The 27824-nt window shown below is 33.7% G+C and overlaps 1 protein-coding gene across 1 annotated transcript in view; it reads right to left on the bottom strand.

Moving 5' to 3' along the window:
* The window catches only part of STPG2 (sperm tail PG-rich repeat containing 2), a 270505-nt gene that overhangs the window by 240792 nt on the left and 1889 nt on the right, over positions 1 to 27824 (bottom strand). Inside the window, 4 exon segments of the mRNA XM_024736227.1 lie at positions 164 to 272; positions 3358 to 3470; positions 13568 to 13732; positions 22094 to 22206. Of these exon segments, the coding sequence (XP_024591995.1) occupies positions 164 to 272; positions 3358 to 3470; positions 13568 to 13732; positions 22094 to 22206 (500 nt within the window).

The following is a 27824-nucleotide window of genomic DNA, read 5'->3' as shown; positions in this document are numbered from 1 at the left end:
GCGATCAACTTGAAGGAAATTTTAAACACAGTTCCTCAGTTCCTTCCACAAAATTCAGAGTGACAACTACCTACGAGGAACAGTAGACGAGTACTCTGTATGATAATAAGATTCAATGACCTTAAAATCTAGGAAGTAGATGAAATAGTTATTTTCAACTTACTTTTTCCTCCTGCAATATTATTACTTCATAAAGTCATGGGAGATTTGAGCAATGATTTTGCTGTTGATCTTTCTTGATGTTAATATTTTCATAATGTAGTGCCTTTTTCCTTTAGAAAATTCAGAAAAAAATTATTCTTAATTTCATATATATAAATGTCTATATAAGTTAAGAGAATATTTTTATACCATTTCCTGCTTAAAAAGTATTCAATAAGATATCTGGGTGTGTTAGGCCAATATATCCTAAACTCTGCCAGATCTATTCATTTATATTGGTTAGATCTGCATTTTCCAATTCAGAGCATTAAAATATATCTATTCTAATAATGATTCCAAAAAGAAAACAAAATGTGGGATTTATGTCATGAATTTAAATAAAAAGCTACCAAAAATACTTTCCCGTGTAGTTTATTCACCATAAAAGGTCTTTAAAATTTCAAATCACTTGGTATTTCAACTATTAAAATAAGGGGAAAATAGTCAATGCTATTTATATCATAAAACAATCAGGAAAAGGGCATAAAGAAAGATCTTTGAAAATGAAAGGGAAGCTTATTTTCATTGAAATTTACACAAGAATAATAAACCAAGTAAGCAGTGAATAACAGCCCAAGCTCTGGAGTCAGACAGCCTGATATGAATCCTAACATTGCTACCTACTAGCTGTGTGACCTTACACAAATCACTCACCCTCTCTAAACTTCAGATTTGATTCTTCATCTGTGATTGGAAATAGTATTAACCAATTCTCAAGGTTGTAATGATTAAAGTGGATAATATATGTGAAGTATTTACTGCCATACAAAACCCATAGTAAGTATACAATAACTGTTAGCTATTATTAGGAATTATATTTAAATAGGTTACTTTTTTCTAATTCTTAAAAAGAATTTGAAAAGTCATATTAAACACTTCCAGTGAACTATACTGAACATAAGAAGTTTAAAAAAAAGCTAATATAAAAACATAAAAACAAATGTTTAAGTTACATAATTGCCATTTTTTTGCTTGTTTAGACATTACTATGATTTAAACATGCATATAACATCTCAGTTCACTGTCAAATGCTGACTTCATTGATTTTTTTGCACAAAATTCAACAAATGAACTTATTTTCAAAACCTCAAATAGTTTTATGGATAAAAAATTTATATTTGGGATATCAAAAGGGTCACATATCGTTTAGGTCTGTGTTTTCCCAAAAAGAAACCTATGAGCTCATCTTTCCATTCGAAATACCCAAGCATTTCCATTTTTATACCATATCAAATCCACAATTATGACTCAATCAATAAACAAAAAGTAGGAAAAAAAAAGGTAGAAAATATCAACTACCAGAAGGAACCAAGACAAGTCCAAATAAAAGATAGTGAAGGCAGCAAAACCAAAGAGCAAATTACGGAAATGATGAAATATCTGATGCAGTTAGGAATGCAATCTATATGCATACATTCCTACCAGCAAAAGTGAAAATACAAACAAAAGGAAAGAAGAAACAATGGAAATAACAAAGATCAAAGAGAAAGAAACATTTAAAAAAAAGGAGACGAGGGAATTCCCTGGCGGGTCCAGTGGTTAGGACTCCATGCTTTCACTGGTGTGGGTCTGGGTTCAATCCCTGGTGGGGGAACTAAGATCCCGCAAGCCGTGCGGTGTGACCAAAAAAATAAAAAATAAAGTCAGACAGACATTTATTAAAAAAAAAAAAAATAGGAGGAGAACGGGAGTGGGACAGGGCTGGAGAAGTAAAAAGGACTGTCAGGAAAAAACTATCAAGCAAAATCAGAGCAATAGAATAGACAGAGTGCTGGTCATGCCTCAGGTACTTAGTTAGACGTGTAGTGGAATGGATGGAAAACAATCATCACAGAACCACATACCCTAAAAAGGGTTAATTTTGCTTAATGTTAATTAAACCTCAATAAAACTGACAGGCAAGCAGACAGACAGGAAAGCAAACCAGCCAAACTGGAAGAAAAAGATAAGAGTAAAATACTAACAAAAGCATTATGTCAAGGGGATGAGTAGAGTTAGAGCATTTGACAGACTTTATTTGGAATGACAAAGATTAAATTTAGATCCCATTAAGCTGTATATACATGTTAAACTTCTAGTGTAACTACTAAAAAAATTAAAATACATGGCATATCACCCAAATTAGGAGAGTGAAAAAATGAAAAGGACAATAGAATAGGGTATAAATTCCCAAAAACAAGGGCCATGTTTTATTCTTTTTATTCTTAGTTACTAAGTTTAGTACTAAGACATAGCAAGAATTCAAACAATGTTTGTTCAATGAATGAATAGTAGTAGGGGAGTTTAAGTAAGAGCCTAAGCTACATCCACTGCTAGTATACAGATGTGTCTGAATCTGTCTAGCAAATTAATTGGATAGGTGATCACTGTGGGACTTCCTGCTAGAAAACTCATCTTATAAGAGAGAAAGGATCAGGCAGATAAACTGAAACCTATTAAAAATTAAATCATGAAAAGCAGCAATAGATTCTGAGAACAACATGATATCTGTTACTCAGTTTTGCCTTCCATGGACTCATGTCTAAGACCTTACTGTAAAAGTAGGAGAAAATAAAGACAGAAAGAATTATTTTACAAGAAATGTATTTCCTAGTTAGACTTCATAAATATTACCTTCAACCTAATGTTATGGCTCTGACTTATACTGAGAATGCCTTCTAAATCCAGCATGTAGTCAAAAGAATGGACACCAGAGCCAGGAACAAGATGCAGAGTCCTGGGTCACCTTCTTTTATATTTTCTCTGATCCTTTCTCTATCTTGTAATTAAAGACAGTATATTTTAGTACTTAGATACATGGGCTGTAGAACCGAAAAGGCCTCAGTCAACGTCAAGCTCTGCCACTTAATAGCTACATAATATTAAATACATTATTTATTCTCTCTGACCCTTTTATTTTTCACTGATAAAATAGGCATAACAATAGTAACTACACAGAGACTTGTGAAGATAAATGAATTAATACATGTAAAACAGGTAGCACAGGATCTGGCAGACAGAAAAGCAATGGTTTTCATATAGGTTACTCTAAAATATCATATTTCTTGAAGTTTTTCATACTGATTTTTCCTTTCATAACAGCATAACCTAGTCTAAATTATTAGAATATTTATAGTCAAAAACTACAGTAAAGATATACTATTTTTTTTTACTTACTGGGTTATATCATACTGTCCAGGACCAGGTCCTGACTTTACAGGTAACTCTAGTCTTCCCAAAGAGTTGCCAAAATGCATCCCCTTGTATTTCAAAGTTATATTGGAAAAATCCTCACACACACAAAAAAAAGTGAAGACGAGAGACAATTTAAATAAATCATGAAACAATGTTTAACTTTACTTAAGTCTAAAGCAAGGGTAGCCTTAGTCAAGGAGTTTCCACTGGTAAATGCTAGACTCTTCCTTGATACCTCTCAAGAGTATCACTCTGTGCCCCATCCCACTCCTGAGTCAACCAGGATTCCCAGAAAAGGGCCTCTAGTTTAGTATATCCTCAACCAATACGAACAACTTTGCTCTTGGCAGTACACTCAACAATCTAAAATCTTAAGGGCAATGAAAATTAGCTCATCATTTAAAAAGGGGAGGAAGGGCAGAATTGCATGATTTAGGGAATGGGAAAGCCTAACAAAAATGACTTAATTAAGTAGAAATTAATTTTAAGAAATTAAAATTCAAACATTACCAACAGATACTAGATAACTTCTAATCACCTGGTAAGTGCAGAAGATATTCATGTAAAGTTTTCATAGAGTAACAAATATATAACAAAAATTAAACACTACCCCCAAATCATTTCATAGTTAATGTTTGAGGTCAGGATCAGTACTTTAATACCAAAGAAGTCATTTGTGACAAAAGAAATCAGCAATCATCTTCCTTCACAGTCATACAATAAGCATGACTCACTAAAGAGTTCACTTTAGAGAAGTTAAAACACCTGCTTTCGTTAGAAACTAATAAAAGAATAAAGTATGAAACACGAACAGTAGCATCTCATAGGAATTCTTGTGTTGACCTAATACATTCTAAATTGAGCAATCATTTAAGAAATTTATAAAATCTTACTTTTTTAACTGATGGTAACTCTAGTCCATTTCACTTACTTTTAATTCATATTTGTAAAAATATAGCTTTAAAGTAGGCATGGATTATTTAACCAATTAATATATATATTGAATAAAATCCCAGTAACATAAACTGATAGTTTAACTGCATAAAACAGTATATCGGTTGTTCTAGGTGACCATTACTATTCTTCAATAGTGGAACCAATCTCTCTCAATTACCATTATAAACAATATTAATGAAATAAATAGCAATTAAATGATTAGAAAGCATAATTCCAGTTCAGATTGGTGAATCAAACCCACATCTGCCCCCCTCCCACCAGAATCTCAGAAGAAGCGTATAAAATAGATGTAAATTATTAGAACTAGAAACTAAGAGAAGGTATCATTCACATTCCACTTCAAGGAATTTCTGGAAAATATAGTACAGCAGAGACTAGAACTGGAAAAAGATCTCACTGCACGTGAAAAGAACCTCAGCTGAACCCTATTAACATCCCCAGAAAGACAGAAACTAGAGGTAAGGATGGACTCATGGGTAGTGAGTAGGGAGCAATTCTCAAAACTACTAATAACCTTACAGATTTATTTGCACCAGTGCCATTACACGAAGTGATGAAAGAATGCAAAAACGCATTCCATTCTTGCCATGGATGGTTGGAAATAAATTGGAAGCACTGCCACTGTCTCCTAACAAGGACTTCCTAGTTAGAGAGGCACCACTCTAGAAAGCTTTGGGATGGCACAACAAAATCCAAAAATAAGCTGGTACAGCACTAAAATTCCCTACTATGTGAAAACACCTTTTACTTCCTAGAACTTAACATTAACAACTAGCCCTCAAATATTATAAAATACAAACACAATACAACTAAACTTTCCCTTTTATACCACCTGACCTTAAAGAATTAAACAGGGGCCAACACAATCTCTGACAGAACTTTGATGTTTGCATGAAGTGAAATGGGACCTTTCTTGATTCTTTTATCATAGATGGCAATCTCAAAGAGAAATTGAATTACAGTTTTTCTAAAGGTTTCTCCTGCTTCAACTTTAGTAAATCTCCTTGTTTGTTCCTTGCTTGGGTGATGGAGGATGTTGCAGCTGAGGGTACAGAAACAGGGAGTTACTAGCTATGTCCAAATAAGATTCAGACATACTTTGGAACGTCTAGTGAATAGAGCAAATCAACCAGAAGGTGAACACAAAAACTATTCCTCTGGGAAGCAGCTAATCATGGTAACCCACACCCAGTTAGAAAATCTTACTGTCAAAAGAGTGGCAATGCTAACTACTGAGTATTTTCTGTTGACTGAATTTGCCTTCTAACAGATAATCCCCCACTGGATTTATGCCTGTGTTCTGTAGAGTGCAAAAGGGCTATGATAAAAATCTAAAAGACATTTCATTAAAACACTGGTAAAAATCAATACTACTTTTAGAGCATTCTATCTAATAGAGTATAAAACAAAGAGAGAAGAGCACTATCCCGCCCAGCTTCACCTCAGCTCATCACGCAGCTTTCGCTCTGATGGAGTATATGGGTGGAAATGCCCAGCAGAGAGCACCATCTGGCAAGAGACTGAACTGCCTGGGGGAACAGAAGCTGTCTCAGTGGAAACAGACTTATTCAGAAGCATAGTTGAGACAGCCCTTCTAGAAGCCCCTGTGAAGGGGAACTTTGCGGAAGGCTGGAGGTCTACCACATCAACAGGAGGAGACAACATACATATATTTGAGTTACTGACATAATTGTGACTCTCTGTAGTACCCACAATCCAATAAAGCCTGGGAAAACTTGTTACATAAATAAAAAGCATTAATCCTTATTCCCACCAGGAATACTTCCAGCACTGTAAGTGGTCTTAATGTGCTTAGCTTATTGATATGCAGATTCCTTCTAACGAACTACAACACAAAGAGCAGAGAGGTATTTCCCCTCTTCACTGATCAGCTTTAACACACTATGAAGCTACAACACTACAAAGCACCAAATCAAAGTAAGACACTGATATTATTATTATTGTTGTTACTGTTATAAATAGGTTGTCTAGTTGATATATGATCCCCAAGCCCAGACCCCTGTCAGTCCTAGGAGGAACAGAGCTATGAATAAAAATTGAAAGGGCTATCCTACCAATCTCTCTAATGCATAGGGTATACACTGCTTTAGCACTTCTGAGTGTAACACAAAAGGAAATAAGGCAGTCAGATCATCCAAAGGCTTTGGGTCTGGGGCTGCAGAGACAAACACCAAAACAACTAGCAGAACAGCACAGAAAAATAGCACAGACTGACATGTCCAGCAGAGCAGCAGATGGTAGTAGAGGAGTCCTGGAAGAAACCATGGCATCCACTAGAGTAGCTGAAAAGCAGCCCATTCCTTTGGGTCAATGGCAGCTCTGAAGACTGCTGCACCTCACAGAGCTTCAGGAAAGGAAAGAATGATCAGCCATGCAACATTGTTTTGCTAAAATAAGTGTTCTAGACCATCTTTCAAATGAAATTACTTAATAGAGGCATGGATTTTAAAAGTACATTCACAGTTTTGATGGCAGAAAGCGAAAATTTTTTCACTCGTACTTTATTTTTACTTAGAAATGAAACAAAGTTTCATAATTGTGAAGATTTTAGGCTTAGTAAGTAGTGAAATAAATGTAGAACTCTCTTCTTATAAATATAGCCATGTTAGATATGCCAGATATTTTCTATATTTCAGGCAGGAGCATATCTAATATATTGATTTACTATAGCCTATAGATTTGTAAAAATAAAATCAGTATTTTAAAACAGCATTTTGACAAATCATCTTTAACATTATATTTTTATACCCTAAAAAGTATAAGTTACAATTTTATAGTAATTCTTCTACACAGCATTTCAGGAGAAATTATATCCAAGTAGAATTATGTCTAAGAAGCTTTCCTCAGGTTAATTATTGTGATTTTGCAGGTCAACTGTTTAACAATTCTTAAGGTAATCCAGCAGAAAGACTATGCACACACACATACATAAACACACACCATTCAAGACACCAGCAAAATCCTTTTCCTGTGTATATGCTGAAATTCATTTCATTTAAACCACGTGAACTACTTAACTCACTAACCTCTACAGTTCTCAGGTTAATGTTCAATTGGAAATTTAATTTAAAAGCCTTTTAAAAATACAGATAGAAAATAAGGAACAAATTGACGTACTCAACTCTAAATCACACTCTCCTTATGTCAAGAAGTGTTGACAACAGATGTAGAGAACAAACATATGGACACCAAGGGGGGAAAGTGGGGGCAGCTGGTGGTGGGATGAATTGGGAGATTGGGATTGACATATATACACCAATATGTATAAAATAGATAACAAATAAGAACCTGCTGTGTAAAATTCAAAAAATAAAAATAAATTAAAGGGATGTGATATTAAAAACAAACAAACAAGAAGTGTTGACAATACCATCTACAAGGTCATCGTCAAGCTTGGAAAATCATTAGCAAATAAAATATGACTTAATTGAAGCAAACTCAGCACAGAGGTGCATTATTTTAAGTGAATGATGTAATATAACTTGAAGAATTGCTAACTGCTACTTTCACTGACAGTGAAATCAATGAAGAAGGGGCTATGCAACTTTCTTCTCATGTCTTTTCCATAATAAAGTGTGGAAACAGAATTTGTGAAGAATTAAAAGTCCCAAAGCGCGGCAGTTCAAAACACTAATGGACTGCATTCCAGTGTGGCAGCACACAGGTAGTTCCCGGCATGTTATCATTAGCAAATACGTCAGTGTCATAATTCCAACCACAAACTTTGCTTCTGAAATCCACCTCTGAAAAGCAGACTTCTAATGGTTACCTGAGCTCTTCTTTTGAAAAAGAGAGAGAAGCTAAATTTTCTAATTCAAAATGTTATACAAAATAATTTATATAGAGGATTTCTCTTTACAGATTAAATACAGCTAAAAATTACCATTTGTTGGCTAGAGTCTTATACAACTTGTAATTTCAGAGTTGCTTCTATATTTAAGCTACATAAGATACCTTCAGCAGATGTTATTTCAACAGTTCAGGGAATAATCACAATAATTACCTATCTGTTGGATTATTTTCTCAATTTTCTATTAATGTTCACGTCTGGAAACTGAGCCCACATATAGTATTATCTCAAAAAGCAGCTAAAGAGATACAAAGAATTACCAGAAATTTGGATAATACTTGAATTAACATTATTGCAGTATCAATTTCATAATAGTCTATGAGGCACCTGTGTTTTTATTTTCCCCTGCAGGAAAAAACAAGAAAATTAAGCCTTCAGCTACTGACCTTTGCTACCCTACCTCTAGTTTTCCTCTCAAATTCAAGATGGAGATTTCAGAAAATATCACAATTCAAATTAAGCTTTGTTGAATCTTCTTGAATATTAACCACTATGTCTTTAATTTATACGTAAAACTATGTTTTTACAAACATGTTTTCTTAAATTTGATCTAGATTTTATTCTAATAAATACAAGTTGGATCAAATCAGTAATTACTAAAATAGGTCATCAAACTGGACCTATTAAAATTATAGAATAAATTTTCTTATTGTTATTTCTCTCTTCTATGAATAATAATGTAGCCAGAAAGAAATCAAATTTTATATGTTAAAGTAATGTTTATTCATACATGAAAAAAGTTTTGCACATCTAGCTTGGAGGCATTATTCTGGCCTTTTAAAGGATGATACATTATTCTGAAACAAAGAAATAGCATATACAAAAAATATAATTTTAAAGCAAGAATAACATTTTGGGATTTAAGTTAAGAATAACAGAGAACTATTTAAGCTGAGACCAAGGATCAATGACTACTGTGAAAAAGAAATACTAGTTCCAATATATTAAACCAAAGTTTTTCCCAGAATATTTTAGATAAGAAAACTTAGCACAAAGAGCTTAAGTAACTTGGCCAAAGACAAATAACTATTAAGTAGTGAAGCCAAGAAATAACCACAAGCAGTCCAGTTCCATTACACTACCTTTCATAATTGTCCTTTACCTTGGACAGAATATACTGATATTAGACCACAGGACTTCCATTAATTTCAATGTAATTTTTACAGAGTTATCTCCATTGTTCTTCTGAGCATATCTTACTCAAATACCTAAGATACTGGCACTGTCTGTGGATGAAAACTAATTATTTTTATATTATTAACAGGATGATAGGATAGTCAAGGCCTGGAAAAACAGGCATGGCATTGACAGGGAGAGCAAAATACTCCTGGGATAAAAGACCCTATAGCCAGAAAGAAATGGGAATTCTAAGGGTGTGAACAGGAGACATATCTATAACTTGCAATATCTTTACTCTCCATTTTATCAGAGGTAAGTTGGTTATTCATAAGTTTTATAGTAAGGAGCAGTCTATCAGGTCTTCAAATACCTGTATTTGAAGATAAAATGTATTATCTCTAGTGTGTTCTATAATCAATAGAAATTTAAAAAGAGGAGTTACAAACTAAAAGTAAAATACCAGCCTGTCTATTTACCTTTACCTTTGTACTTTAATTCTTTAAACAGAATGTGAGTGATTGTCTAATGAACTTTCATTTCATCCTAAGGAACTCTACTATTTCTTTTAGAGGGTGTACTACAGACAAAATCTATCAGTTTCTGTTTATCTGGGAATGTCTTAATTTTGTCTTCATTTTCAAAGAATAGTTTTGCTGGTTGTAGAATTCTCGATTAGCAATCTTTTTTATTTCAGTACTTTGAATATATCACTTCACTGCCTTCCAGCCTCCATGGTTTCTGATAAGTCAGCTGTTAATCTTCTTGGGGATTTCTTGTCACTTTTCTTGCTGCTTTCAAGATTTCTCAATGTCTTTGGCTTCAACAGTTTGATTGTGATATATCTAGGTGTGCATCTCTCTGAATTTATCCTATTTGCAATTCAATGAGCTTCTTGTATGTGTAGATTGTCATCAAATTTGGGATGTTTTCAAGTTATTATTTCTTCAACTATTCTCTCTTTCCCCTTTTTCTTCTCTCCTTCTTTGACCCTCATTATGCATACGTTGGTGTGCTTGATGGTGTCCCCCAAGTCTCGGATGTTATGTTTATTTTTCTTCATACTTTTTTCTTCCTGTTCATCAGGTTGCATATCAATTGACTCGTCTTCAAGTTTGCTAATTCTTTCTTTTGCCAGTTCAAATCCACTAGTGAATCCCTCTAGAGAATTTTTCATTTCCATGATTGTACTTCTCAACTCCAGAATTTCTACGTGGCTGTTTTTTATAATTTCTATCTTTGTTGATACTGTCTGTTTGGTGAGACATTGTTTTTATATTCCCCTTTAATTATTTAGACATACCTTCCTTTATTTACTTGAATATATTTAAAATAGTTGAACTAAAGACTTTGTCTAATAAGTCCAACATCCTGGCTTCCTCAAGAACAGTTTCTAATGATTGCTTCTTTTCCCATGTATAGGTCTTATTTCTGTTGTTGTTTTTGCATGTCTCATAATTTTTTGTTGAAAACCAGACATCTTAGATAATATAATGTGGCAACTCCGAAAATCAGAATCTCCCTCCTGACCCAAAGGTTTATTGTGGGTTTTTTTGTTTAGTGATTTCTGGACTAATTCTCTAAATTCTATATTCTCTGTCACGTGTGTCCACTTAAGTCTCGGTCTGGCTACCCAACTGGTCAGGTAATCGTTGGACAGAGGTTTTCTTAAGGCTTTGAACGAGTAGGTCCTCCAACCTTTGCAGAGGTGCACTGTGCATGTGTTGAGACACACCTTCAACACTCAAGAAGGCAGTTTACAAGTCTGTCTTAGCTTTCACTTCCCGAAGGTCACATAGAGGTAAGAGCTTTGTACCTTCTCAAGTCTGGTTTTTGAAGTGATGGGTTAGCAATTCTGAAACTACGTTCAGTGTTTTACAAGATTAAGCAAATAAGTAAATATACTGAGGATAGTGGGAACCAGGCTTCTCACTGTGGGAGAAGGGAGATCAAACACAGAAAAGGAAATACAAGAACAAACATGTGGCACTGAACTGGAATCAGAGATATCAATATAAGCTCAAAGTTTTTAATAGATAAGAAAAAGTATAGATTTCTAACTTTGTCCATTGAGACGGCCTAGAAGGAATAATACCCCAAATGTACCTAGTGTACTGATCTTGTTTTGAAATATCATTCTCCACTAAATGAAAGTAGAGCTACTTGAGGAAATGACTGATTCCAACAGCTGTGGCAATGGAAAAAATAAGATGAACCTGCAACATTTTATTGTGCCATAAAATAAAGAAATGCTCAAAGAATGATGGAGATATGTCAAAAAGACACAAGAAGCAGACTGAAAGGGCTCCCAAGGGTCAAATATTAGATCATTTTAACCTCAAAATAAATAGTGAGAGTATTGAATTACAACCTTTTCAGTAAAACAGGAATTCATGAACCCATACTGATATAAATACATAAATGGAGAATATAAAGCTGTTCTTTATAGTAAGTAAAGTGCCAACAAAAAAATGTTAAAGAAAATATGACATTAGAAAACCACCATTTGATAAACATCAGTAAAATTGATTCAGGCATCATCAATGGATGTTAAACTAATAGGTGAGAGTTTGATAAGGAATAGGATATCTACTCATTCTTAAAGTAACCTCTCCAAAATATTTATAAATTTTTTAAAATAGTAACTTTACAGTAGATAAAACCAAAAGACACCCCCTCAAGTTAACATCACCAACTACGGGATAAGTAAACATCCTGCGCCTTTTTATGTGATACATTGAGAAGGATGCTTCACTTATGTAGCATTCCTGCTAAAATATATAAACTCATCCTAATCATGATAAAATATACACGAATCCCAAACTGAGACATATTCTACAAAATAAACAGCCTGTACTCTTCAAAAAGTCAAGGTTACAAAAGACAAAGCAAGACTGAAGAACTGTTCCCAATGATAGGACTCTAAAGAGACACGACAACTAAATGCAACTTGTAATACCAGATGGGACTCTTGACCAAAACTCATTTTTTAAAGAATATCATTGAGATAATTAGTAATATTTTTAAAATATCTACAGATAATAGGATTATATGAATGAAATTTTTCTGATTTTGATAATTACATTGTGGTTATAAAAGAGAATTCTTGTTCTTAGAAATTTTATATTAAAGGTATTTAGGAGTAAAGGGGCATCATGTCTTAAATGTACTCTGAAATTGCTTAATTAAAATAAGAATATAGAGGGGAAATGATAAAGCAAATGTGATAAAGCATTAACTGCAGGATCTAAGTGAAAGGTATATGGGAATTATTTGTATTATTCTTTTAACTTTTCTATCAATCTGAAATTATTTCAAAATTTAAAATTTTTTTTAAAAATAAACTCACTAATTGGAAACAATGAATGGATTAGATCTAGTATATTGATATAGCTAAATCTAGAAAATATAACATTAAGTGAAATAGCAAGCCAACCTGCATGCCAGATGATAACATTTACTTAAATGTTTTAAATCATACAACAATACATATCGTTATTTATACGTAGTAAAGATTTACTGTTTACTTTGGCAACGGGAAAAGAATGGAGGGAGGGAAATTGGGTAGGATAATAATTGTAATAATATAATTATTTTAAAATATAGCTAATTCGAGTGTAATAAAATTTTAATATGTGTTATATGAAATGGTGGGTACATGGTTATCTGTTTTTATGTTTGTTCAACTCTATGTGCAATTATATAAATTATAATAAAAATATTTTAGGAATAAAAACTTAACAATTCAAAGTATCTAAGACTCCAAAATACCCCAGTATACCTAATGCCAAAAACCAAATGGTTTCATAAGGTGCTTTAGCCTAAGCTTAAACTATTAAACTATTTCCTCTTTTTCCTGGATACAGTTAGACTGTATTTCCCAGGCTCCTTGGAGTTAAGTGTGTCCATGTGCCTGAAATTTAACTACCAGGCCTAGCCTACAAAAAACCCCCACTACCAGTTCTCTGTCCTCTTTCCCCTTCTGCGAGCTGGATACAGATGACACCAAGGCCTTTGGAGATGACAGTAACATGAATAGAATAAGCCTGTGTCGCTGAATCTCTACATGGAGGAACATCTCTTATCAACAAGAAATGTTCATATGAATGAGGAAAAAAAGAATTTCTGTTGCATTAAGCCATTGAGATTTGGGGGTCTATCTGTTACTGCAGTTAGTATTACATTAACTAGAACATGCATAATAATAAACAGTCTTCCAACGATCAGTGTGAAATGTATCATACTTACAAATTGAGGTTTATAGTATGCTGGACCTAGTGTACTGTCAATAGCAGGTGGAAAATGTTCTGCGATACTGCCATCCTCATTAATATGATAACCATATGACCGTCCACAAGAAGGAATTGAAGGAACATCAACACTTCTGGAAACTGTAAGTGCCCTTGACATTTTCTGAAAAAAAAAAATATATATATATATATTATTTACTCAAAGGCAAGAAAAGGAATGAACAAATATTAAATTTTACTAAAAGACAACTATTCAATATTGACTTTATAAGTTTTATAATATAAACCAAAAATGTTTGTCTGTAAAAGTAATTTAAAAGAGTGAATTCAAGTCCTACCTCATAATATAAACCAAGATTTAACCAAACTACTATTAAATAGTAACATAAACCATAATATAAACTAAACTACTGTTAAAGCCACTTTTAGAGATATGGAATCTCTCACCTGGCTCAGTTATTTATCTTGCTTAGTATAGCAAGAGTGAGTGATTCCAAAAACAGGCATTCATTCCTACAGTCACATCAGCAATCAGCAGTTCAAAGTGGTTACTTGTGCTATGCTATCATAGTATCTGCCAGGTAAAAACAAACTTTATATTTTCTGTAACATTTTCTGGCTTCATTCCTTTCCAGCTCCTGACTTACCTTCATCTTACCGGTGCCCTATATAAATATCCTAATTTTACAGACCATGTAGCAAGGAAAATGTCTGATATGGTGCTAAATGGAAATTTAAAATATAAAGTTGAATTTATTACTATAGCTATGTAAGTTATATAAAATTATATGTAAGTGTATAAAATCATATACATATACGATTTGATACTGAAAAGAACTATGCAAAAATTAACAGAATTATCAATGTTAGAGTCAGAAGTTTTAAGGTGCTTATCCTTTTTTCAAAATTTCCTTTAATGGAAAACATTTTATAATTTAAGTAAAAACAGAAAGGAGTAACATATATTAGTAATACCAGTATAGAATACATCAAATAAAATACTGGCATTTAAATAATTTAGTAATATGAAAAATTACTTATTAAGAATATATTTATAATAGATATATTTAAAATAGATAACCAACAAGGAAAAAATGAAGGGAAGCTCATATATTCATTAAAAAATAAAAATAGAGTCTGCAACTTCTATCAAAAAAAGAATATATTGATCTTCTGTAGGTTTTAAATAAATAAATAAATACTAGAGTTGACTGCACACATGCCCAATATACAACTGTGTCATAAACATACTATCACTGGCAGAATTCCACTTTTTTTATCATTAGAGACAACTATTAAGTAGTTTCAGTGATGCTGAGACTGGTTACCAAATTAAAACAGGAAAGTATTGAATGGCCTCCCCTCCATTCACTACTTTCAAAAATTATTTGCATGATGTCAAGACTTTCCAAAATGTAGTCCCAACCTTAGTGAATGCTTCTTCAACATCCAGTTTGTGATATCCCTAATTCCCTCCAACAACTATCTACTTCGGGCTACTAGTAAAAATTTTTATTAAATGTTTATTAAAATAGCATTTCATCAACTGTTTTGTGCTGAATTCCATTCATTACTTCCCTGTTAAAGTTATAGATCCCAGGGAGCAGTGATTTATCTTCTAAGTATTATCAGTGCCTAGCATTATGTCTGGTTCACATAGTTACTCAAAAAATGTCTGACAAACACTTTCATGAGTAAATGAACATTTACTTTGTCCACACACATGAAAGAGCTGATATTTAAGTATACTTATAAACCTTAACCTTATTGTCATTACACTGACATTATTCAACTGAGTACTTAGCCCTAAAATATATCCTCCTAAACAAAGAACTGATTAAAATTTAAGTAATATGAGCTATGTGAAGTTGTTATGGAAAGAGGAGAGGGAACTATGCTAAATAAACTATGACCAAAATCTGCTAGATTTTATTAATTATTTCAAAGGGGTAGGCTTTTGGTGTAAAGATTATTCTTTATATAACACCAATGTACCTTTCCAAACATATCACCTGCTAATCTCCTACACAAATTCTTCACTCCAGTCAAAATAATCTCATTGTCCTCCATAAGATCCCACTTCTCTATCTGCACTCATGTAGTCCTCCATGCCTAGAATGCATATTCCAACCCTATTCTTCAAAGCCAACCTCCTCTATAAATCCCCTACAAATTAGACTCTCTCATAACATTGAGTTGGCCGAAAAGTTCGTTCAGGTTTTTCCATAAGCTGTTATGAAATACATCTTCTTCCTTTAAATTCCTATGGCATTTAATCACATGATCATTCACTTAGCACCTGTCACATTTCATCTTGCATTAGTAATGATCTATATTACCTCTCTCATCTAAATTTTGAGCTTATTTATTTCAGGAGTCATGTTTCAAATTTCACGGTGTTATTAACAGTACTTACACAGGAGTTTCCTCTATATAGAGAGGTAAACCACTCAGCCAGTTTTTTAAATCTCCCTTACTTTCTGTTCACCACAGACATTAGAAGAGATTATATTATAGATTTATCAAAAGCAGAAGTGAAGTCAAATATTAACATGGTTAAAAACTAAAGTTTATAAACATCAAATATTCATTTAATTATAAACTACAATATGGATACTAATAAACCTACTAATTTTTATGGTAAGTTTTTTAAATGTACTAATCACATAAAACAGTAAACCATTTCTACTTTATTTTAATTTTAAAAAAGGGCCTTAGAAGCATAATTCAAAATAGCATGTACTGACTGAAGATGCTCTTTAGCCTCTAGTATTTTTCTGTTCATAGCTAACGTTCCAGGATAAGACTGATCATAGCTTGCTGGCCCTGGACCATCTGAAATAAACTTCTTAAAACATTTGTCCCAGCTTTGTAGACTTTGGCCTCCTTTTATATTATACTAAATTGTAGAGAAAAAATGAAATAATTAAAAGAAACACTTTAAAATTAATACCTATTTGATAAATATTACATATTAATATGAATATTAATAGTTTTAAAACTCAGCCTGAGAAAGTTAAGGCTCCTGACTGAAGACAACTGTCTAGTGAGAGAGGGTAATAAGAAAGGATGACAATTAGAGCTGTCAGTTTTAATGCTGAACTCAAACTAAAATTTACTGTACCTTGAACACTCTAAGAGAATGCAACACTCAGTTTTAAAACAGGAATCAAACACAAAGGAATCTCCAAAGCTGTGAAGCAAGAATAAAGAGTGTATGCTTATGTTTACAGGCCCCTGGAGAACTTATACCTCAGAAATGAGCTAAAAATGCTCGTATTGGAGGGGAAAAGCAAACCTTCCAAGCTTGTTTAGGGTTAATTATTTTCATAATTAATTGAAATTAATTTTAATTAATTGGCCAAACTTTTTGGCCAATTAATTTCATAATGGCCAAAAAGTTCATTCGGGATTTTGTACACTGTTACGGAAAAACCCAAACTTTTTGGCCAACCCAACAGTTGTTGGCATTTGATTGATCAGATAAGGTTTTTTGTTATTGATTTACCAACAGGCCTTTTCACATGACGTGTACATGTCAGTTGTTCACATTCACTATTAACTGAGCTTATCTTTAGTTTGCATCTTATTCAGCTTTATTCAGCTTTTAAGAAATACACAAAAGAGGTCTTCTTTTTAAAAAAATGAGTCAAATTAGATAGTCAATTAGCTACTTGATTACTGTTTTAATAAGATCACAATTCTTATGTTTAAAGAGTTTGGATCTGTAAGAGTAGACTTTAATGATTTTGTAAAAAAATTAACAAGTTAGATTAAATAATAAAATCATGTGAAAAGAAAAGATCTCAAATTTCCATTCTTTGCAAGCCATTACTATAGTCTCTACGATCTGACATTTCAAACTGCAATTTGAATTTATATTGAATACTTCAACAGAGGATAGTAAAATCAATTTGACTTTTTTTAACTGTGTACAAATTAACCAGGATTTTTTCAGATTATTCATAATTACCAATTCTACTATTTTACAAATGGTTACAAAAGGAACTTTCATATGTCAGATAAATGACCCAAAATTATATTACTAAGTAATTATACATTTTATATAAAAACCTGTGAGACAATGGTCTTAGTACTTCTTGAGAACTGTGCTTTGTCTATATGCAAAGGCTATTTGATGAATTTTTATATTGTCAGCAATCTCTAAGCTCTACAGGAAGCAGAGTCTCATATGAAGTGTGAGGCCATGCTCTGTATCACATATGACAGACTATCATTCAGCTCTAATGAGATGTATCTCTCCAATCAAAAATCAAACCTAATCTGGACATCTATTCCTAGGCCTAGCTAGTGAGAAATAAGAAATAAACTATTTATCTGGACCCAGGGAAGACATCCCCACATCTAGAACCATTCTCATGTAACAAGGAACAAAACGGTATCTGCCATGCAGAAACAGGTCTGAAACTAGAAGACAACCAGAAAACATAAGTGACATTTATACTGAACTTCTGGAGTGGGAATCATCCTAGGAAACAGAATATGAACAAAACAAATTACGTGACTTAATAAGTTAATTATCAAAGGATCAGAAGCTTGTACTTTGTAAATTTGATTCTTCTGCTTCTTTTATTTTCTTAAGTTCCTTTATGTTCTTTTCTACTAAGCAAATTTCCTTTATGCTCCTTTCTATTTTTCTTTTCCTTTTGAAAAAAATTAACATGCTTCAGATATGCTAACGGAAGCAAAGGAAATTGTTTTGCCTATAACTGGGCAAGAGCTATAAAGGCAAAACTTATACCCCCAACCCCAACTTGTGAATAATGGCCACAACCATAGCTAAAGTGAAATAACCATAAGAGGAAGAGAGAAATAGAGGAGACCAAATAGGGGAAAAGAATTTCAACTCCCAAATATTCTGCTTTTATAAAAGCCTCAAGTATTCTGTATTTAGCAGTGGAGGTGGGCCCTCACAAATACAACCCACATTTTTGGTTTTTTAAAATTTCATGTGAAGTCTCCAAATAATATTTACTAACTAACTTCTGACAGAAAGCAACATGTCAACCTATGCTTCCAAAAGAAAAGTATAAAGATAAGTTGTTAAATACATGCATTAATTTCCAGTAAGATTATCCCTTTAATTATTATCTAATATATTAATTATTTACAGAATATGTAACCTATGTCACATTACAAATATGTTTCCTAATTCAGCTATTTAAAATGAAATGCCCTGCGCTTCCCTGGTGGCGCAGTGGTCGAGAGTCCGCCTGCCAATACAGGGAACATGGGTTCGTGCCCCGATCCGGGAAGATCCCACATGCCGCAGAGTGACTGGGCCTGTGAGCCATGGCCGCTGAGCCCGCGTGTCCGGAGCCTGTGCTCCACGACGGGAGAGGCCATAACAGTGAGAGGCCCACGTACCGCAAAAATAAATAAATAAATAAAATAAAATAAAATGAAATGCCCTTTATTTTTCAAATAGTATGATAAATTCACACTTCTTGAACTTCTAAAAGTTCTGCAAGAATTTAGCCTAAAACTACAAAAAAATCAACAGCAACTATGTAAATAAGTAATAAGTCATTTTTTTAAACAAAGGAAATCAATCATCTCTTGGCACTTGTTTATAATTTTAAGAAGAAAAGTAGAGAATACCAAAACTCTTTTTCTTAGATCATCTATTATACAAAAAAGCACACTTCCTAATTTCTTTTCTTGAAATCCAAGAAATGTACCCAATTTGGAATAAAATAAAATTTGATCTAAATTGCACTTTATATTATTTTACAGGAACTGACTAAAATCAGTATTAATATATAATAACACTCCAGGGCTTCCCTGGTGGTGCAGTGGTTGAGAATCTGCCTGCCAATGCAGGGGACACGGGTTCGAGCCCCAGTCTGGGAAGATCCCACATGCCGCGGAGCAACTAGGCCCATGAGCCACAATTACTGAGCCTGCGCGTCTGGAGCCTGTGCTCCGCAACAAGAGAGGCCACGACAGTGAGAGGCCCGCGCACCGCGATGAGGAGTGGCCCCCGCTCTCCGCAGCTAGAGAAAGCCCTCACACAGAAACAAAGACGCAACACAGCCAAAAATAAATAAATTTTAAAATAACACTCCAACATCTTGATACCTGTCACATTTAACAAGTTTGAAATCTACCTATTATGTTTTTTTATTACATTTCCCTCTTGGAACACCGAAGTTACAGATCAGGCTTAATGAGGGAAATACTGGTAGAACTAGCGAGCCCATATACCCATAATATGCTGGTCTGGTCTGTGAGCCATGGAGTGTAGGCAGGAGTGACACTTCTAACGATTAAGTCTAATGTCCCACTATTTACTCTTTTGCTTTTTGTGCTTTAGGCTCTAGTTTTCTGAAAGTTTTAAGATGCCAGGGAGAAGCAAGACATGTTTCCCTGAATTGGAAGTTGAACCACCAACTGGCCATTCCAGGTTCTTTATGCTACCAAGCAGAAAACAAAATAAGGTTTGTGTACTGGCTGGGGTGATTAACCCTGACCCGGACAGAAAAACAGGACTAATGAGAGCCAAGAGGAGTGTGGTGGGATGGAACATAGGGAACACCCTGCAGAGCCTACTAAGTAAGCCAGTGAAAATGCTAAGAGCAAGTTTATTTAAAGGTTAAAAAGCAAGCCTAAGAACCAAGAGCTGAGACGCCTTAGATCTGAAGAGTCTGGTGATCCCACTAAGCTTAGAACTCTACTGGATAAAGTTCTTGTTGAAGACATGGGGAACATGGAACGAGTAATGGAAAAATCTTAAGCTACCCGTAGCCTCGTGATCAGTTACAGAAACAGAACAGGTCCCCACCTGTATTTCCTTGCTTCATACAACACTTCCTTTCATTTTCCCTATATTTTTTTCCCCTTTCTATTATAAAATGGCAACACTAATAATGGTTAAAATTTACTGAGTGTCAATTATAATAAGGCACTATTCTAAATGCTTATTAATATATTTAATCCTTAGAAAAAGCCTACCAAGTTATTACCCCTACTTAATAGATGAGGAAACTAAGACCCAAAGAGATTACGTGGTTAAGATTAAAACTCACAGCTAGTAAGTAGCAGAGATGGATTTTGAATCTAGGTAGTCTACAGCTAGCTCCAGTCCAGCTCCACAATCCTAACCAGTTCTTTATAATAGCTCATGTTATATTTACCATCGAATCTATAAGTTGCAGAATAATGAAACAGGAACATTCAAGAACAAGAAATAGCCCAAATCTAGAGATCCAGGATTCATTTAGCAGTGACACTGTAATACCATCTTTGAATGCAGTAGCTAGATACTAATTTGGCTCCTTCTGGGAAGGAAAATTATACATAAAATAATTGCACTTTTAAGATTATATATATGGGAAGAAGTGTGTGTATGTTGTGTGCATGAGAGAGAACTAGGCAGTCAAGGGGTGAAAAATAATGGAAATCTATTGTTTTTATCTGTCCAACATCCCTTCTATTATCTGCTCATAGCAGCATATTTGCCACCCTTGGGACAATCAAACCTCCCCTATATTTTGTGATTTTGAAGGAGCTTCTAAACACAGGAACCCCTGGCCCAGGAATCATAGGTGTGGGTCCATAATAAAACTGGACCGATCAGATTTTCCCTACTGGGGATTTTAATTGTGAGTGTTGTCACACATAAAAAGTGGAAGAAGTTATAGAATTAAGTTATCTAATGGCAGTTTCCCATTGAATGATGCAGAAGTTCTTACTACCAAAATACCTGGGATTATCTTAGTCCTGTCCTTCTTTAAGTCCTGACTGCTCAATTCTTCCTTCAAGTCTATGAGCCACCCAAGTACCTTACATATAAATCTATGATAAACCTAGTATCTGTTTTAAAAATCCATTTTATTGCTTGCAACCAAAAACCCCTAACTGGTAGAATCATTAGGGGTTTGAGAAAATCTAATGTAAAAATTAAGGCATCAATGACTTGATCTGGGCCTCCAACAGGGGAGATAAAGGTCTGCTAGGGTCAAGTAGGAGTCATTATGAATGAGTACAAAATTTACATGAAAAGGGAAAACTTTTTATTAATGATTATAAAGACTGGAGTTACAACCACTGTTTCTGAACATAAATGGACCAATGAAGATATTCTGGTCACAGACTCTTAAGAAATAGAAGACAATGGCAATAGCTATAGCTTTAGAATATGGCACACAAACCAATTCCTTCACTCTGTTGCCATCCTTATTCTACATATTTTGACCATCTGCACAACTTTCATGGGCCTTAATTAATTCAGTAGTCCTATCCTCCCATTCAGGAATCTCAAGGTCTATGAGGCATGTAACAATGTTTTATGTCTTATAAAATATGTGGATTAATGACAAACACCCAACCAGACAACCGACAGTGAACACATTTGTTTTTCTCTTATTCTAATTGCAAAATATAGATTGAAAGGTGAAAGAAGATCATAGGAAGGGAAAATAAAATATGACAAATGACATGTTAGTCTATTAGAGGAAGAAAGCGTGATTTTTATTAACTCAGACAATTATTATAAATTTACCTGCACCTCTGAAACATTATAGTGTCCTGGACCTGGAACAGCTTTCTCAGTGCTAGAGGCAACAGTAAAAGTACTTTCTCTGGCAGCCAAAGAAAGGAATGGTGCATAACCACCTATGAAAGTAAAATCATATCACCGGCAGATAAGATAGGATTCCGATAATTTCAGAGAAAAAGCACTCAAAATGTATAACATCATTTGGTAACCTCAATTGCTGAGACTGTATTATTAGAACTAATGTTTAGCCACAGAAGTTTTTGCATTTCAAAAATTTTATGTAAGAGCATAATTTGTATTAATATACATTAAATATAAGAACCTACAGAACTGGACTTACTAAACACCAGAAAAAATATCTAAAGAAAATAAAACAAGTTTTTTTCCTTCTAAGCATATTTGGTTGAGATGAAAATGGAAGTTCTATTTAACCAATAAAATATTTTCATCCTCAGAAGATCATAGTTTTATATATTGGAAAAACATATTAATTATAGAGAATAGCATATATGAATTTATAGGCAGAGCCTAGATAGAAATAATTTAGAGTGAGCTTACAGGAAGTAATTAACATGTTTCCTCGCTTTGGTACATAGTTGGCACTCGGTAAGTATTTCTTGATTGCCTGACCCCAAACAAAGGTTTATAAATCCAAGATACAAGCAGGGACATACTCAGTAAGAAAACTTAGTAGACAGATTTAGTCTGCTGAAAGATTGATAAAAATTTTCAAGAAATATAGCAAGAAAATGAGCTTAGTTTAATCAACATAGATACTAAAGAAAAAATGACAGAAAATAGAGCAGCTATATTCAACAGGTAATAAAAGAATGAAAGTGAGGACTCAAAACTTGTGAGAATCTTGTACAACTAAGGACAATGTACACTATGCAGATTTATGGTGATAATTAGTACAGCTGAAAAGCTTGCTAATCTGGACTAATAATATATTTTTAAAACCAGAAATAATGTTTCTTTTGAGGCCTTCATGTATTAAAATGCAACTGAAATCAAAAATCATTTATTTGTGTTGGGTATTAAAGTACAAAAGAGGTGAGTCAAATGCAGACCTTACCCTTAAAAAGCAACAACCTACTGAAGCATTAAGAAAAGTACTAAAATAATTTTAAACATGGAAAAATATCTGAAGTGCTAAAAAATGCCCAGAGGGTCAAAAAGAGAAGTTCTCAACCACACTGAGGTGATTAGAAAAAGCTTCATGAATGATGTTAAAACTCTGGGTGTTAATTTAGCGACTGATGGTTTGAATTTGCTACCCCAAAGCAAAAATAAACAAACAAAACAACACAAGGACCATAACAGAAATCCTTAAAAGGAAGCCAAGTTTTGAGAAACCCAGGACAGCAGTTGAAATGTTCCAAATCGGGGTAAGCAACCAAAGAACAAGATACAGATTTCAATCAAAACACACATATAAGCACACAGAAACCAAGCTACAGATTATATAAAGTGAATAGTGAAAACAACCAGAGAGTGTTCTACCAAGCAGCAGGAAAATATGTCCTATAAACTGGAGAAAAGTCAATGAAAAGAAACACATTTAGGAATGAGAAGATGGAATTAGCACAAAAACCATTAAATATCTATTATAAATATTCTTCATATGTTCAATAAGGTAGAAGAAAGATGAACATGATGAGGAGATAAAGATATAAAAAAGACCCAAATCAAACTTCTGTAATGAAAAGTATACTGAATGGGATTAACAACTAATTTTATATGGGTTAATAAAAGACATTTTTTCTCAATTCTTAATCACTTTAAAAAAATTGACTGTTTTAATCAAAAATAATTTCAATTCATTGTGGCATTACAGCATATGTAGAAATAAAATATATGGCCACAATAGCACAAAGAATGAGATGGGGAAAACAGAAGCACACTGTTGTATGGCTCATACACTACACATGAAGTGGTACAATATTATTTGAAGGTAGATTGTGATAAGTTAGAGATGTATATTGTGAACCCTAGAGCAACCACTAAGTAATAAAAGAAAGAGATACAGCTAGTAAACCAACAGTGGAGATAAAAACAGAACCATTTTTGTAAAAACTCAAATCATTCAACTATGTTAGCGAAAGAAGAAGAGAAAGAAAGAACAGATAAGATAAATACATAACAAATAGCAAGAGATTAAATTTAAACACAACAATATTGATAGTGAAATTAAATGGAACAGTTCTAAATGCCCCAACTAAAAGAGACTGTCAGATTAGATAAAAAAGCAAGACCCAACTTTATGGTGTCTATAGGAAACACTCTTAAAACATAAAGACACAGAGGTTAAAAATAAAAGGATGAAAGAAGATTTACCACACATCCATGTATCAAAGAAAGCCGGAGTGACTAAATTAAAAAATCAGATGAAGCAGATTTTAGAACAAAGAATACCAGGAATAAGAGAGACATTTCATTATGTTAAAGGGGTCATTTCATCAATATGGTTTAATAATCCATAAAGAAAAGCAAGGAATTAATTGCCATAAAAATTAGAATAGTCCTTACCTGTAGGGGAGAGGGAAAGGGTTATGGTTGGAAAAGACAATTTTGCAATGTTGTATTTCTTTACTTGAGTATTCACTTTTTAAGTTATTTAAATTTTATGCAATTTTCTGCATCAGTATTTCATCTCACAATTAAAGGTATATTTTTTAAAATTTATGTTCATTTAGGTAATGTGAGATAGATATGAAAACTAAGAAAGCTAAGCTCAGGCTAGTTCTGAGGCAGCTGTCATCAGAACATGGCAGAGATTCTAACTGAATCTATTTAAAGAAACATAAAATGAATTGCAAAATACTGAAATTCATATAAAAATGAGGGGAAAAAAACCCCTACACAATAGCCCCATGTGTTCAAGAAAGCCAGTACTCATAAAATCTTCATTGCAGTTTCCCAATATTAATCACAAAAGAATCTTTCATCAATAGGTTAAAAGTTTGTATGAAATATTGAGCTCAAGTAAAACCACAAGAAAATTTAAATGTTTATACTAATAAGCTCCATAGAGAAGGGACTTTTCTGTTTTATTCATAACTATATGCCTACTGTGTACAGTTAGGGTGACAAACTGTCTTTAGTTTGCCCAGGACACAGGACTTGTAGTGCTAAAGTCAGGACATTCCCAGATAAACCAGGATGGTTGGTCTCCCTGTCATACTGTCGTGCATATTAAATAAATATAGAATTAATAGGTGATATTCTAAACTACACCTTTCGTCATTCATTTAGCAATACTGAATGCTTTATTACACGTCAGAAAGAGGCAGTTAGGGTACAATAATGAATAAGCTAAACCCTTGCCTCAAATAGTGGGGAAGCCAAACAAATAAACAATTACATTACTAACAGTGCTGCTAATTATTAAGATACAAAATATAGGAGAAGACGATTCTGGCACATTAGGGTTGGTGGAGTGAAAAATTTTAAGTTTGATTTGGGACATATGACTATACTGACATGTTAAGTGCCAACAATAAATGATAAATCAAACTGTCAGGTAGAAAGAAGAATATAGGAGAAGATAAGATTCGAGAAGAACGAAGTAAGTTCAATTTGAGATATATTAAGTTTGTGGCACCAACAGCAGAAATCAGACTGGCATGAAGCAATAAAAGTCAGTCTAACTTTTGAGAAAGAAGGTGGGGGGCGTGGGATAAAGGACAAGTTCTGCAGCCACAACTACTGTACAAAGCAAGCAGGGTGTTCTTCACGTAAAAGCAATAGCTAGATCTTTGAAACATATACTTATCTTCGGGGACATCAACATTTATATAGCAATCACATACATATTTTTATTTAAACTTAAATAAAGATAGAATTCCCTAAAATGTTCTCCCTAAATTCTGAATGGCTAATAAGATAAAACCATTATTGCCGGCATAAGCATGTAGGTAGGAGTACAAGACCATGGACAGCTCGTGCTTCTGCGGCAGATAAAACTGCTTTCCCATCAAAGAAGAAATTTAGCAAAGAATATATTAAGAACCACTGTCACCCAGCCTAGATAACTAACATAGAACCAGGACAGATAACTAATACATGCTAACATGGGGTACCATTTGTTATGTAAATCAAGCTCAGAAAGCAATGAAATACTCCTCAGCACAATAATGCCAGGAGCAGTCACATTATTAAAAGGACTATGTTTTTATCATATCTTACTAGGCTGGTCGTTTATGGGAAAGCTTCGCTTTAATGAGATAAGATTTGCTTGCTTCTCAGATAATTTGCAAGAAAATCAAGAGCAGCTGTCACTAATCTGGAATCAGAATATCCATTACCTCTCCCACTCATGAAATCAGAGCAGCTGAGTCCTATTCCTTTCCGGCTGCAAATCCTGGGTAGAAATCCCTGATCAACTGGACAAAAGTCAAGGCAATGAAGTTTGAAAATTAATGTGGAAAGAATTTTCTGAGGAAAATATGAAGACAACACACTGGAGGACTGACCAAGCAGCCTACAGTAAGAGGAAAATGATAATTAGAAGAGAAAGGTTGAGAATAAAGAGTATCTGCACCTTTCTTTTGAAGTTCTAAGACTAAGATCTTCTCCTCTTGTGTAATTCAAGGTAACAAGTAAATTACATAAAGTCCCAACATCGCTTTTCCTACATCATACTCTACAAAATTTCCCTGACCCTTAAACAAGTGTGTATACTTCTGTATAGTCCAGTGTTACTGACCTCAAAGAGGTGTAAAGCAGAATGTACCTAGGAAAGAGGTAACAGCTACTTTTAAATTATCTTGCCAGGGAATCCTGTAGAGAAATGACTAAAGAAACACCTATAACCTCTATTGATTATTATTATTAACATGTCAGTGCTGAGTATTACTAAAACAGGGTTCTATAGGATGCAGCTGCTCAAAGTTCCCAAATATGGAACTTCCTAGTTTCCTTCATAGGTCAACAAGGCACAATTCTATAAAACAGTAAAAGAAGGGCCTTGTAAACCCGTTACTGATCTCTAAGCAAAGTTCACACAAGTCAAATTATAAGTTTTTAATTCTGCTATATGTAACTCATTAGATTTTTTTAAACTTTCTTTCAAGAATTATTGTTTATTTCTTTTACATACGTGTTAAGGTACTGAGCTAAAAACTGAGAATAACACAGTCGAGATCTTGGTTATTGCCCTCAATAATCTCACACTTTAATGTGGCAGCCAGATAAGTTAACAGATAATTACAATATAGTATCAAGGTGCTTTGAGTCATTAGGAGTCAAAGAAGAAAGACCTGAGACAGAGTGGAGTCAAAGAACAACTTCACTTTACCCAAGGCTCAAAGAATAAGTAGGAATTAGCCAAGTAAGGAAAGAAAAGAGAGATTGCTCAGCAAAGGTAGCAGCAAGTACAAAGGCATGGAGGTGAATGAACATGAATTTATAGACAATGCAAAGTTGGAATTGCTGATATGTAGGTTAAGTGCTGGTGAAAGTGTGGTGCCTGGAAAGATCAGGTTAAGTGAGAGACCAGGGATCATGAAGAATCTCATGCAGCATGTTAAGGAGTTCAGATTTTAACCTTAGTGTTAAAAGGAATTTTTTAAACAAATAACATAATTATATCTTAGGAAGATTACATTAGCCATAAGACAGAAGTTGTTAGAGGCTGAAACAGAGAAACCAGTAATATTTTATTGGTTTATTTCAGAATAAAAATAACAAATCCCAAACTAAGCCAAGGGCAGTTAAATGAAGAAAGGGAACC

This window comes from Neophocaena asiaeorientalis, unplaced genomic scaffold, assembly GCF_003031525.2.
Source record: "Neophocaena asiaeorientalis asiaeorientalis breed wild unplaced genomic scaffold, Neophocaena_asiaeorientalis_V1.1 scaffold7, whole genome shotgun sequence".
NCBI classification, from domain to species: domain Eukaryota; kingdom Metazoa; phylum Chordata; class Mammalia; order Artiodactyla; family Phocoenidae; genus Neophocaena; species Neophocaena asiaeorientalis.
Note: the sequence above shows the minus strand (reverse complement) of the source record. Positions and strands in the feature narration are given on the sequence as shown.